Raw genomic sequence first — 13,303 nt, 5'->3', positions numbered from 1 at the left:
TCTATCTATCTATCTATCTATCTATCTATCTATCTGTCTGTCTGTCTGTCTGTCTGTCTGTCTGTCTGTCTGTCTGTCTGTCTGTCTGTCTATCTATCTATCTATCTATCTGTCTATCTGTCTATCTATCTATCTACCTACCTATCTCTCTCTCTCTCTCTCTCTCTGTCTGTCTGTCTGTCTATCTACCTACCTACCTACCTACCTACCTACCTGTCTGTCTGTCTATCTATCTATCTATCTATCTATCTATCTATCTATCTATCTATCTATCTATCTATCTATCTATCTATCTATCTATCTATCTATCTATCTATCTATCTATCTATCTATCTATCTATCTATCTATCTATCTATCTATCTATCTATCTATCTATCTATCTGTCCGTCTGTCATTTTCACCATTTTTTTATTTCTTGTATCCGGTGTGAATTGTTTTCTGTTCACATTTTAACTACCTTGACATCAGCTCTTCCGTCATCTACGGAGCACTTTCAACAGGTGCCTAAACAAATAAAGATTGAATATTTGATTATTTAAAGGGAAACGTTGCGAAAAGCCTCTCGGGAAATACTTTATTTTGAAAAGCTGACGAACCGGAAATCGCTGCTGTCAGCTCTCACGCGAACTTTATAGCCGTGCTTCCCTTTGTCAGAAGACCGACTTCCGTTTTCATGTCTGGTCCAGGTTTCTGGAATTTACTGTCTAGTGAGACTCTGAGCAATCTGTCGCTTTGATAGACAATCGCAGTGGTTCAGTGTTTTTGCGAGGGAGCTGGTAAAAGGTCCTCCATTTCAGCCTGGCTTGCAGTTTGAGCCCGTTATTTTGTTTCATCCTTGAAAAAAACACGACTGTTTACCTAGCTAGCTGGCTAGCATCAGCCAGCTGAGTTAAATCACCTAGCATGTTTCGGTTCTTGAATGACGTTGATGACGACCCCTTCATGATGTAAGTACTGGCATTTATTACCCTTTTTTTCCCCCTCCTTCTTTTGACGCTGTTATCTCTTTGCGTTAAGATCGGTGTAAAGCTACATTTTGGGGGCATTATAAGCTGTCATTTTCACTGGTGCCTTGAAGCAGGTACAATCCGTTACTCAAGCCAGCTGTGGCGGCCTAACCGTGGTCCACCATATTGGAGAGACAATAACAAAAAAAAAAAAAAAAAAAAGAAGCTGTCAGTGTTCATCAACCAGCAGCTGCAATAACCAATCCACACTACTCGTGTAACTTCCCGCTTCATAAAGCTTGATGATATTAATTGAAGACACTTTCCAGCTTGCATGTTTACATAAGCGCGTTGCCCTTAAATGACAAATGCATGATAATGAAGATTGTTACAGATCACCCCACTATGTGATAAATAGTGCATATATGCACGTGTATTCCTTTAGAAGCTGGTGTGCAAAAGTGAAGTACGTCTGCTTTATAGGCTTTTGCATAAAAGGTTGGTTATTAGTTATAAATAAGTCTGTTCTGCTAAAGTTTTGGCCTCTTAGGGGACCAGTGCCCCCTCCCTAGCATTAATGTTTGTAATGTCAAAACAAAATTTAAAAAATCCTGTAAATTTCAGTATATATTAACCTTGGTTCAGGCTGTTACATAGGGTGATGTTTTATGTGACGACTGGGTCTACAATTGAATGATTGTTAAAGATTAATCTGGATTATTATTTATTTATTTTTTTAAACAACTTGAGGATTTGGCCTATAAATACACAATTATCACAAATGTCCATCACATTTTCCCAAGCTTCAAGGTTCTTTTTAAAATGGTACTTCTTTTTTTTTTAATTGCTTGTTTTGCCTGAACAGTTAAAAACCCAGAGAGATTTAAGAAAAAGAAAAAAACAAAAGACTAGTTGTGTGTCAGTACAATGAATGGACAAATAGATTTTGCACAAACTGGGACTAATTGATGTTTGACATAAATAAAAGCAATGTCTATAGAGGTGAAGTAAATCTGCTTTATAGGTTTTTGCTCTGGTCTGAAACACATACATTTCCTTCCTTTTTTGTGTGCCCCTAGTGTTATTGCCATATGTCCAACCATAAAGTAGCATCACTGTTTATGATCTTGTCAAAACAAGACAAAAATACAAATTCAAGTGTTCATTAACCTTGGTTCAGGGTGTTATTTAGAGGTTTTTTTTGGTTTGCAGTATTGATTGATTAATCTAGTATTGATTTATTGTTATTGTCAAAGTTTTTGTTTTTTTATGAATCGGTTGAGAATTTGGTTTATAAGTCATAAAGTAGTAACAAATACCCATCATGGTTTACCAATAACCAAGGTACTCATTTTAAATGTCATCTTTTTTTTGCCTGACCAGCAGTTTTAAAACCCGAAGAGAGAGATTACATAAATAACAGAGAAAACTAGAAGATCATCATATTTAAGAGGTTTGGAATCAGACTGTGTTTGACATCTTTGCGTGTTAAATGATTTAAACAGGTATCCACTTATCGGTTTTGTTGTTGATTGATGAGGAGCTGACACAATGAATGGGCTAATTGCTTTAGCACACTCAGGGAGTAATTGCAATCTGCCTTAATTGAGTTGTGCAACATGTTTTCATTGGACTTGCACTGAAGCTTCTACTGGTCTGCACCTCACTGCGTGTGTGTGTGTGTGTGTGTGTGTGTGTCTTCTCAGAGTAAGAGAAGATTGCTTCATTTTTTTGAATAAATATTAATATATTTATATATACTTTTTATTCCTGAGTGATTAAACTCCTTCAATGCTCCTGGGAAAAAAAAAAAACAGTACCAAAAGCATGCTATAATCAGGCCACTGAGACCTCGATGCCCCTGAAGCTGAGCTTAGAGAACCTTTTTCAAAGTGATATGTCACATCCTCTGCCTGATGAATTTGACAAGGTTTTCTCCTTGTGTCATTTTCAGCTTACCTCCACCAATGTAAGTATAGTTCACACAGCTACATTCAGTCAATTTGCACTAATAAGAAATAAAATAGAGTCATAAATACTTCTTATTTCGTCTAGGGATCCATTTGCAGCTCACAGGCAGCAGATGAGGAGTCTCTTTGGCCCATTTGGTATGGACCCGTTTCCTCTTGCTCCCCAGATCCAGCCACACCGTGCGCCAAGCAGACAGGTAACAGTTTAGACACAGCAGATAGATTGTGTGCTCGGTGTGTCCACCTACGTTTTTTTTTAAATTGTATTTATTTTAGGTTTTGGAGTTTAACAGTTACTTATTTTTTCTAGGCTGGTGCGCTGACTCCATTTGGCATGATGGGAATGGTGAGTAGCCGCTTTTATGACCTTTATTAACTGCTAAAACAGGATTTGTGTGTCTAAAAGTGTATCAGGTGACTACCTAGTCATTAATGGGTTTACAGAGGTTCAGGTTGAAAACTGTGTTGTGTGAAAAGCATCCTAGTTTATGATTAAATTAACCAGACCTAGACTTTGTAAGCAGGCCCAGTTATCGATGTTTTAGGTTTGGTTTGCGTTTACATACATGTACTATACTGTCAAATGTACGTGGACAATGTGGTGACAGATGAGTACACAGTATTTACCAGAATCTGTGCTTTTTTCACCAGAAATACAAGCAATCACTGGACAAAAAAAACAACCCAATTCATCTGTAAAGAATATGATTACTGATGTTGTCCCTTTACCAAAAGAAATATGTTTGTAATGCATTTTGCTCTGAAAATAAGGTCAAGCGCCTCCAAAAAGGACACTGAACTGACAATGCACATTGTGGTTTTTGAGATGTATCACTCTGTTTCTATGTTCATCAAACGAGAATCTTTAAGATCCTCTAAATGTTTGCAGGGTGGAGGGTTCATGGATATGTTTGGCATGATGGGAGAAATGATGGAAAACGTGGTGAGCCGTTCTGTCAACCATTTCCGAATAAACAAAAAAGTAATTACTGTCATGAAAAAAACCTGTGTCTGAAGAACACTCCACCTCACCTTTATTTTTCTTCTTGCAGGATAGAATGTCCGGATCACCAAACTGTCAGACGTTTTCCTCCTCAACAGTGATCTCCTATTCCTCTTCAGACATAGGGGCTCCTAAAGTTTATCAGCAGACCAGTGAAACGAGAAGAGGCCCTGGAGGGGTAGGCATAGCTTTTACTTATTAAAATGTTAATAGTACAAATAAGTAGACCTCCTTGCTGCCTGACTGGACATGTTAATGATTTGTTAATCCCGGCATGACTGTGGCCTTCGACGAATGAAATCACCAGTAACTGTAGTAACAATAAATAGATCCTGGACAGTATCAGTATCACAGTTGTCATGCAAACATGTCAGTAAGAGGTCATTCAGAGTATCCTGCTTGTTTTAGTAAACGTCACTTTTCACCTCAGATCCGTGAGACGCGGCAGTCGATGAGGGACAGCGAGAGCGGCCTCGAGCGTCTTGCCATCGGCCACCACATTGGGGATCGCGCACACATAATGGAGCGCTCACGAAATCGCCGCACCGGAGACCGCGAAGAACGAAATGACTTCATTAACCTTGAGGAGAGTAAGTTTTGCCCATTCTGTTGTCAGCTGATCTTTGCACATTAAAGAGAATAAATCTTTGAAGACTAACTGAACAGCATGTGAAAGGTAAGAGGTGTATGTCATTTGTATCACTGCCTCTCTTCCTGCTAGCCGAGGCTGGAGCGTTCGACGACGAGTGGAGGAGGGAGGCAGGAAGATACGTTCCCCCAAACGCCCGCGGGCTGGAGTACGCCCGGGACCGACGAGCAGGCGGCCAGCAGCTGGCTCTTACTGCCCCTCCCAGCTCAACGCCCCCACCAGGTCATCGGCATGAGTCCCCCAGACACCGTCAGCCCCAAACCCGTCCACGTTACGACTGGTGAGAAGGTGAGAGAGAGGCCAACCAAGGCCAGACACACTTTATTATCCTAACTGCTCTTAAATCCTTCAGTTTTGAATGTATTATACACAGGCGTGGTAAGTTGACAGACCAAGTTTAGCTTTTCATAGATATATCATATTGATGTGTAAAGTATGTCTGCTGATTAGTAATAAGAAATTGCAGTACAGAAATGCTGAAGCTCACTAGTGCTTCTCATGTTTCATTGTAATTGTTAGTTTTTACTCTGAATACAGGGAATAACACCTGTTTTTTGTATTGTTTCTCCATATACCTGCAATTAAAGTGTGCTGCCTTTTTGTTTTAACACTTTTCTAAAACAAAGAGCTGCTCAGGAACGATAGCAGCAGACAACTCTTCACCTTCTTCACGACAGAAGATACAAAATAGAGGATACACAATTGACAGTGGTTGAAACAGGTGAAAATGTTGTTAGGTGCAATTTAACTTCCATTAAATTTTTAGGTTTTGATTTAAGAAGGATGAGGAGGGTGTAATTTTACATGTGAGCATTTTTATTTGTGGAATAGTTACAAAATGTTCGACATCAGTAGAGTTATCGGCACTTATTTTGGTAACACGGGGGCAGCCAACCCTTTTAAGATGATGATACTTCTGTACACTGCAATCAAAGCAATCTTGCAGGTTACAATGTATGAGATGGGTCATGCTGTATAGATTTTGCCAAGGCAGATTGTGTAATGACTGTCTGATGAATAGTAGCGCTACAACAAAAATCAAGAAGAGCAAATTATCAGCTCGTGTCATCCAGCTGTACGGCTCTAATGGTTTGAAAGACTTGTAAATATGTGTTTTTTTTTGTTTTTTTTTTTGTTTTTATTGTGACAATTTGTTGTCACTAAGGTTTTTGATGCACTCAGAAGCTGATTTTGAATGATAAACCACTGCATTGGCTGGTGTTCATACGTCTTGCACTGCGATCTAGGACCACCATTTTAAATTGACAACCATTGTTAATGTTGGGTTAAACAGAATCCTAAACTGTTGGGTAAGAACTCTAATGATTTAATTAAGTATATACTGGATTTCTGTCCTTTTAATAATTTGGTGTTATGAACACTGGTTGTCTGTCCATGCAGGTCCCACATAACGAGGCAACCAGATGGAAGGAGTTGAGGGAAGATTTCCCCCGATGCTGTGAACCACGCTGAAGACGGCAGTTGATGATTGTCACAACTGCCCGTCGTAAATGTTTGATATGACTGGACTGTCTATACATGACCAACATATTATACACACACACGCATACACACACACACACTTGATAGTTACATTAACAGCTCAACCTCTTTACTGTTTCACATACACAAACACACACACACACAAATACACATACACCCTTGTGTAAGCATGGGTTTAACTACACTCACTTTATATATAAATCCTCATTCTCAAAACTTGACATGTGTCTTTGCCCACTGCACTAAAGTGCTACAGTATACAGTACATCTGCTGTACAGTCCATTTTATGTTTGTGAAGACACTAGTGTGTCAGTGAATTGAATTGTATACTGTTAACTAATTAATCTAACTAAATAAAAGTTCATTAAACATTGTTAGATAATTGCAAAATGTGTCTCTGTGGTGGTGTCTTAAATTATGGAGCGTTGTTTAAAGTGACATGTAAATGTCGACCTGAATGTTTGCACCTAGATCTGTATTTTTTTTCCCTCATAAAATGCTTTGACAGTTGAGTAGTGTGTAACTCTGCAGCTATGTTAATGTAGTCCTGATGAACAGATGAATGCCACACATTTTTTTCAATTCCCACTGCATGTGCATGTCGTCCTTTGCTCCCTTCTTTGCTGTGCCACTATGTCTGCAGGTCACGTGACATCCAGATGGTTCGTGCAAGTGGAACAGCGAATGAAAAATGCCCCTCGTTTTGAGAAATCACTCCCGTAGTAGACTCCCTGCCTTCCTCCTCATGTGCGGGCTGTATCTTTAATTACATCCACGACTATTTTTAAATGCACATCCTCCCTCCAGCAGCAGCCGCAGCTCTTGTCACCTGTCTACCTGTCTTCCTCTTGTCTCCTTTAATCCCCGTCCTCAGATCTCTAACGTTCTCCTCCAAGGTGGCTCTTTTTTGTGCTGAGATGAGTCGTCTTTGCGGTTTCTTTTGTGGTGCTATCATCCGCCTGACATCCACATCTTAAGCTGTGCAGATGTTTGTTTCAGTTCCTCTCCCTCTGTTCAGCAGCATAACAGCACTGCGCGCGCGCTTGACAGCAGCCATAAATGATCTTTTTATGGAAACAGTTTGCTGGAACAATACGTCATGGGTGCTACAATAGTGAGCAGATGTACTTGCAGCACGTAGAGTTTAACAAATGACAACACTGTTGGGGTGTCCAGAAGAGGATTTAAATAAACAGAACCTTTTAAAGTGCAGATTAAAACAGATTGTTTATTTTCATGCATCCTCTCACTAACACGAAAATCCATGTAACTCCAGCTATTTGACTTTTTATTTCCTCCTGTCGTTTCCTCCCCTCCTCTCTGCATCATCCAATGACTCACGCGCTCCCCCTCCCCCCGCGTGGCATACGCTCCCTCACCCTTCTCCTCCCACCTGCCCTTCCTTTCCTCCTCTGTCTCTCTCCCTCTCATTTGCCCACAGTCGTTCACTTTTCTCTGCCAGGCTTCAAACACGCTGCAGGTAACGTTTTATAAGATTGATCTATTTCTTCATCCCCTCCATCCCTCTAAGCTTCCTCCTCCTCCTTCTTCCTTCCCCCTTCTCCTCATCTCCTCCGGCTCTGTGTTTTCTGACCGTCTCATCTCTCCATTGGTTCGTGTTTTCAGTCACTAACTAAAACAGCACATAAATTGAACTGGCTTGTGGCCTGGAACAGGTTGACAGTATGTATATATATATATATTTTTTTTTTAAATAGGTATGCATTATTGGCTTTTGATTTATGTTTCCGTCTGTGTGTTTGTGTGTGTTAGCTTCTTCCCAGGGAGCCTCTTTTCCACAGCTTCCTATCCCTAAGGCTGCGTCACTATCATCACTGTGTGTTCATGTGAGGAGGAGAGTGTCAAGTCCTCGTGATTCATGTGAAATTGAAGCACCTTCAGACTGTTCGCAGCCATGAAACGCTTTCTGATATTTTAGGAAGCATTTTTATCTGCAGCTGTATTTGCTTTCCGATGAGGATCCCTCTCTGATCTTAATAAACTGGAAGGAGTGTACGATTTTGTTAATTATGAGGACTGATCCGTAATCTGCAGCACTAATGGTTAAATGTGGCTCATGTTCCCTTGTATTTTTTTTGTACAGGATGTCTATAGTGACTGTTGTTGCCAGGGAGATCCTGGACTCCAGGGGAAACCCAACTGTGGAAGTTGACCTGCATACAGGCAAAGGTTAAAAAAAAGAAATACATTAAAACTGCTGTAACTGCATCGTAGGATGTCTCAAAATCCATCGTAAAGATCTGTCCTCTTCCTCAACCTTTCACCCCATTCACGTCCCTCCCTCCCTCCACCCACCAATCATCTGTCTCCATTCCAGGTCTGTTCAGGGCTGCTGTGCCCAGTGGTGCGTCCACCGGCATCTACGAGGCTCTGGAGCTCCGAGATGGAGACAAGACCCGCTACAAGGGCAAAGGTGAACACTTTTAATGTGAATCCTCTGAGCTCCTCTCTCCCGTTTTTGTTGTCTCTATTTGTCTCTTCTTTTTCATGATGGGTATTCCTTAAATTTGGACTGACTGGCTTCGCATATCTCCTTCTGTCCCGATGTCTCAGGTGTGACCAAAGCTGTTGCTCACATTAATGACACTCTTGGACCTGCCCTCATTAAGTCTGTGAGTAGCAAGTATAAACAGCAGAATATAGTAAATAATAAGAGGGAAGAGGGAAGTGAAATGAAAAATCTTTCAGGGAATCAGCGTGCTGGAGCAGGAGAAACTGGACAACGTTATGATTGAAATGGACGGCACTGACAACAAATGTAAGCATTACTCGCAGCTCATGTCCACGGTGATGCCATATATGTGCACTGACATGTTTACGCATCAGTGAGTAACGATTGCATCCATGTGTTGTGGCGCTGCCTCTGTTCTCCCCGCAGCTAAGTTTGGAGCCAATTCTATTCTTGGAGTATCGCTGGCGATATGCAAAGCTGGTGCAGCAGAGAAAGGTGTCCCTCTGTACCGTCACATTGCTGATCTGGCAGGAAACAGGGAGTTGGTCCTCCCAGTTCCTGTGAGTTGTATAGATTTTTATTATGTTAACATGTAATTCTTCCTAATAATCCACTCACATTATAAATACATCCACTTTATTTGCCCCGTCTGTTAGGCTTTCAATGTGATCAATGGGGGCTCCCACGCTGGGAACAGATTGGCCATGCAGGAATTCATGGTACTTCCTGTCGGGGCGGAGTCTTTCCGCGATGCTCTGCGTGTGGGGGCAGAGCTTTACCAGACACTGAGAAGTGTCATCAAGGAGAAGTATGGTCAGGATGCGACAAATGTGGGAGATGAGGGTGGGTTTGCCCCCAACATACAGGAGAACAGTGAAGGTAAGTACCACCTGAAAACATTTCCCCTTTCCTTTCTTGGATAACTGTGTTATCTGACATCTTCCTGTTCCGTTCCTGCCAGCCTTGGAGCTGATAAAGACGGCCATAGAGAAAGCGGGCTTCACAGATAAAGTGGTGATAGGGATGGATGTTGCCGCTTCTGAGTTTTTCATTGAGGGCAAGTATGACCTGGACTTTAAGTCTCCACCCAACGCTGCCCGCAACATCAGTGCTGATGAGCTGGCCGCCATCTACCAGGGCTTCATTAACAACTTCCCAGGTGTGTATTGTCATGCGTGTGAGCATATGTTTACGTGTGCAATTTAACCCTTGATGTGGGTCAAAAGCCTGCAGAACATGATGTCCAACTCAGTATGGGCCATAAAATGAGGGGAGTTTATAGATTTCTGCAGATCTGAAGCTGCAATGTCCTGGAAACACAGCGGCAGTGCTACTGCGTCACTGTAAATGGACACCTCATCCTCATTTTCTATTTCTACCACTGGCATATTTCTTTCATCAGCTTGGAGATAGAAAGAGACAGAGAAAAAGAGAGCCTGGCCTTTCCTCCTGACACACGGGCCTGTCAAAGAGGTTTTAATTATACAGTGCATAATTGCCAGACCGTGGCTCTTTATGCTGTCAGTGGTGTGCATCTTGCTTCTGCAGCGACTGTGTGCATGCATCTGAGTAATATGAGTGGAGATATTACAAATGAGGTTTGTATTTCTTGTAGCAGATTGTGATATTTAACTAATGCAGGGCAATAATCTCTCTTTCCATCAGTGGTGTCTATTGAAGATCCTTTTGACCAGGATGATTGGCCTGCTTGGTCACAGTTCACAGCCTCAGTTGGGATCCAGGTAAGATATTACAATATGTCATTGTTATCTGGAAGTGGATTAGCTCAGCTGGTCCTTAAACGGGTACTCCAGGACTGTCCTTCATTATTTTAAGCAATGATTGAGAGGGCACACAGGGCAAGATATTGTTTTAGTAGCCTAGCCAGTATTGGTCAAGCTGAGTGATGCCTTTCAGTGAAACTCTTTGCCTGATAAATGCCCACACCACCAAAATCTCTGATCTTCCCCTCCCCTCAAATACTGAAGTACTGTTTTATGTTGCATCACTGCAGTAGAACTAGATTACATACTTAGCAGAACAACAAAAGTTGATACTTCCTGACCGAGTAGACCGGATTCAATCCCTGATTTAAACAAAATGCACTTCAGTCTGTCCATAACTTTGTTGTACGTGCCGTGTAGGTGGTTGGGGATGACCTGACGGTCACTAACCCTCGCAGGATACAACGAGCTGTGGAGGATAAGGCATGCAACTGTCTGCTCCTCAAAGTCAACCAGATTGGGTCTGTTACAGAGGCCATCAAAGCGTGAGTTGATCTTGTGTGTTTCATGCAGACACGCACACATGCCTGCACTGATGAGAGCACATTGCATTTATACTGTTTATTCTCAGGTGTAAGCTAGCCCAGGAGAACGGCTGGGGTGTGATGGTGAGCCACCGCTCTGGAGAAACTGAGGACACTTTTATAGCTGACCTGGTGGTTGGTCTCTGCACTGGACAGGTAACACACAACATGACAACTGCTGTCCTGAACATACCTTTTTATTTATTGATGAATGCACTTTACACTCTGCGGGTTGTCCGGGACTCACAGTGCACAAATGGCACTATACAAAGTTAAGTAATCCAGCAACGTCACAGTGCAATATTACAGTTTAGAAACAAGACAATACATAACAACAATAATTTTATGAAACCGTGCCATGGTAGCTTAACTAGGGATTAAATTAATAAACAGAATTGGAAGCCAAGCAATGCAATTTCAGCTACAATAATAGAAATTAACCAGTGTGAAATGATTGAAGTCCTGAAATGATAACTCAGTCCACAGATAACCAAAAGTCACCTGAAATCAAGAAAAGATACCAAATATTTACTGAAATTAACTTCATAATTCTTATTTTACAGCAGCTTGTTTGGTGACTCTTAATCCATTTTTAAAATGTTTTCACATAAAACACAAGCTGTCACTGTGTTTAACATTTTACAGACAAAGATATTTACCTAAAAGAGCAATTAAAAGATTAAAAATAACTGTTCAGTGTTGTCTCAATACTACGTATCAGTAATAATGCAGCCATGCCTGTAACTCTTGGTATTTCCATCTTCCTTCAGATTAAGACTGGAGCTCCCTGTCGATCTGAACGTCTGGCCAAATACAATCAGCTCATGAGGTGGGTTATCAAAGCTGGTATTTCATATATGTATGAATAAGTCTTGAATATCACTCAAAGCACTTATTCCATTTTTATATTTCTCTTCTTCTTTTCTTCATTCTTTTATCTGCTGCTGTCCTTTTTAACATTCGACTTCCTGCTCTGCATTTCTCTCTTTTTTTCTTCCTCACCTCCTCTCAGGATTGAGGAAGAGCTAGGTGACCAAGCCCGCTTTGCCGGGCACAACTTTCGCAACCCTAGTGCCCTTTGAGTGCCCATGCCATTAGCAGTGGTACACAAGAGACCACACACACATGCAAATCATGTTACACGCCCCTAACAAATACATAGTAAGGAGATAATAACTTCACTGTTTCACCAAAGCTATAAACACTCAATGACACACTTAAACGCATCACGACTAATCACTTTCAAATAAATGAAATGCACAGATAATGCATTGTAGCTACGTCTATCGATCTGACACTTCAGCAACTGATCGAGTTAATTGACTACAGCCGACTGCAGAAAATCCTTAACAAATCCTGTCGGGAAAAAAAAGGGGTTTCACTTCTCGGCACGGAGGCACACTTCCCCTGACGGGCTTGTTAGTTTCTTTCTCCTCCCTGATCCTTCTGACTGTCTGCTTTTCACTTACTGCACAGGTGTTTTGATCTTTTGTGCCCCGTTGTTTCCTCTCCCTCCCGTTCCACTGCTTGCTATGAAACTGTGTCTGTTACTTTGTCTGTCGAAGGTTAAGCTCAATAAAGAGATGGATGTACGTTAATTTGCTCTCTGTGTTCTTGTTTTCAGGAGAAGCTTTGCTATGTAACTCATTTATTTTCATATCTGAAAATTAAATAATCAATAAATCATTTATGGCGGAAAACCAGGAAACCACTTCCCCGTATGGTTAGAAGTGTTAGCATGCTGCACTTTAAGCCACAGCAGGGGTTTAAAATGGCAGCTACAATTCTGTTAGAATATTATGGATTTGCGGTGATAAATTAGTGAATAAATCCTTTCAGTCAGAACAAATCCAGCAGGAAGGATCTTTTCTGTCAGTTTCTTCATGATGAAAGCTAAACAAACCAAACCAATCATTCCTGGCCACTTCTTCTGCATCTGCATAATTACATCAGTAAACATATCTCATCAAGCATCAATAATTTGGTAATCGGTCAAGTTGCAGTTGTTTATTAATAAGTCACGTTGTTGAGTAATATCAGCATGGCGCAATCTAGTCAGAAATCTATTAAAGTCGCAGCATAAAATACAGAATATATTCACCTATCAGAAGTAAAACACCTGCTGTGCAATCAGATTGACTGTTACAGCAGATATTTTGACATGACCACAGGAAACAAGAATGCACGGGTGTAATTAACAGCTTTATTAAATTCTATAGGCTATTCATTTTAAAAGTTCGAGGTCTAAGGCCTTTGTATTGTGCAGGCAGCTTTATGGTTACTTAAGGAAATTAACCCATCTTTAAGCTAACACAACACCTGTGCTCCTTTACAAAATGTCTGCTGTGAAAAATATCTATTGAGGTGTGCAAGGAGATTTACATATAATATCCACATACAGCAGCTACTGTTATTACCGTTTTGGTAATTTTTTTGTTTCTTATAAGC

General features: G+C 41.0%; 2 protein-coding genes across 4 annotated transcripts; both read left to right on the top strand.

Moving 5' to 3' along the window:
* Positions 1 to 642: 642 nt before the first annotated feature.
* On the top strand, positions 643 to 6,586 carry mlf2 (myeloid leukemia factor 2). Of its 3 annotated transcripts, XR_011310801.1 has the most exons (11): positions 643 to 948; positions 2,903 to 2,917; positions 3,004 to 3,115; positions 3,229 to 3,264; positions 3,808 to 3,861; positions 3,971 to 4,099; positions 4,352 to 4,511; positions 4,643 to 4,858; positions 5,197 to 5,291; positions 5,736 to 5,880; positions 5,972 to 6,586. XR_011310801.1 is itself a non-coding variant. In XM_069695648.1 (9 exons), exons 1-8 carry the CDS (start codon positions 905 to 907, stop codon positions 4,852 to 4,854), a joined length of 762 nt encoding a protein of 253 aa, XP_069551749.1. In that variant the 5' UTR covers positions 644 to 904; the 3' UTR covers positions 4,855 to 4,858; positions 5,972 to 6,586. The 3 variants fall into 3 exon arrangements, 1 of the variants encoding a protein (XP_069551749.1); XR_011310800.1 differs by having other exon boundaries at positions 5,197 to 5,880; XM_069695648.1 differs by lacking the exons at positions 5,197 to 5,291; positions 5,736 to 5,880 and having other exon boundaries at positions 644 to 948.
* Positions 6,587 to 7,448: 862 nt separating this feature from the next.
* On the top strand, positions 7,449 to 12,453 carry LOC138619306 (gamma-enolase-like). Its single transcript, XM_069695647.1, has 13 exons — positions 7,449 to 7,554; positions 8,179 to 8,264; positions 8,413 to 8,508; positions 8,649 to 8,707; positions 8,784 to 8,853; positions 8,974 to 9,107; positions 9,204 to 9,426; positions 9,509 to 9,706; positions 10,213 to 10,289; positions 10,692 to 10,816; positions 10,903 to 11,011; positions 11,626 to 11,684; positions 11,868 to 12,453. The coding sequence occupies exons 2-13, from the start codon at positions 8,180 to 8,182 to the stop codon at positions 11,935 to 11,937; spliced, it is 1,305 nt and encodes a 434-aa protein (XP_069551748.1). The 5' UTR covers positions 7,449 to 7,554; position 8,179; the 3' UTR covers positions 11,938 to 12,453.
* The last annotated feature ends 850 nt before the right edge of the window (positions 12,454 to 13,303 follow it).

Source organism: Brachyistius frenatus, unplaced genomic scaffold (assembly GCF_029030835.1).
Source record: "Brachyistius frenatus isolate BFR_SWC_R1_liver_20210118 unplaced genomic scaffold, ASM2903083v1 Contig_20, whole genome shotgun sequence".
Lineage (NCBI taxonomy): Eukaryota > Metazoa > Chordata > Actinopteri > Embiotocidae > Brachyistius > Brachyistius frenatus.
The sequence above is the reverse complement of the archived record's forward strand: the minus strand, read 5'-3'. Positions and strand labels throughout refer to the sequence as shown.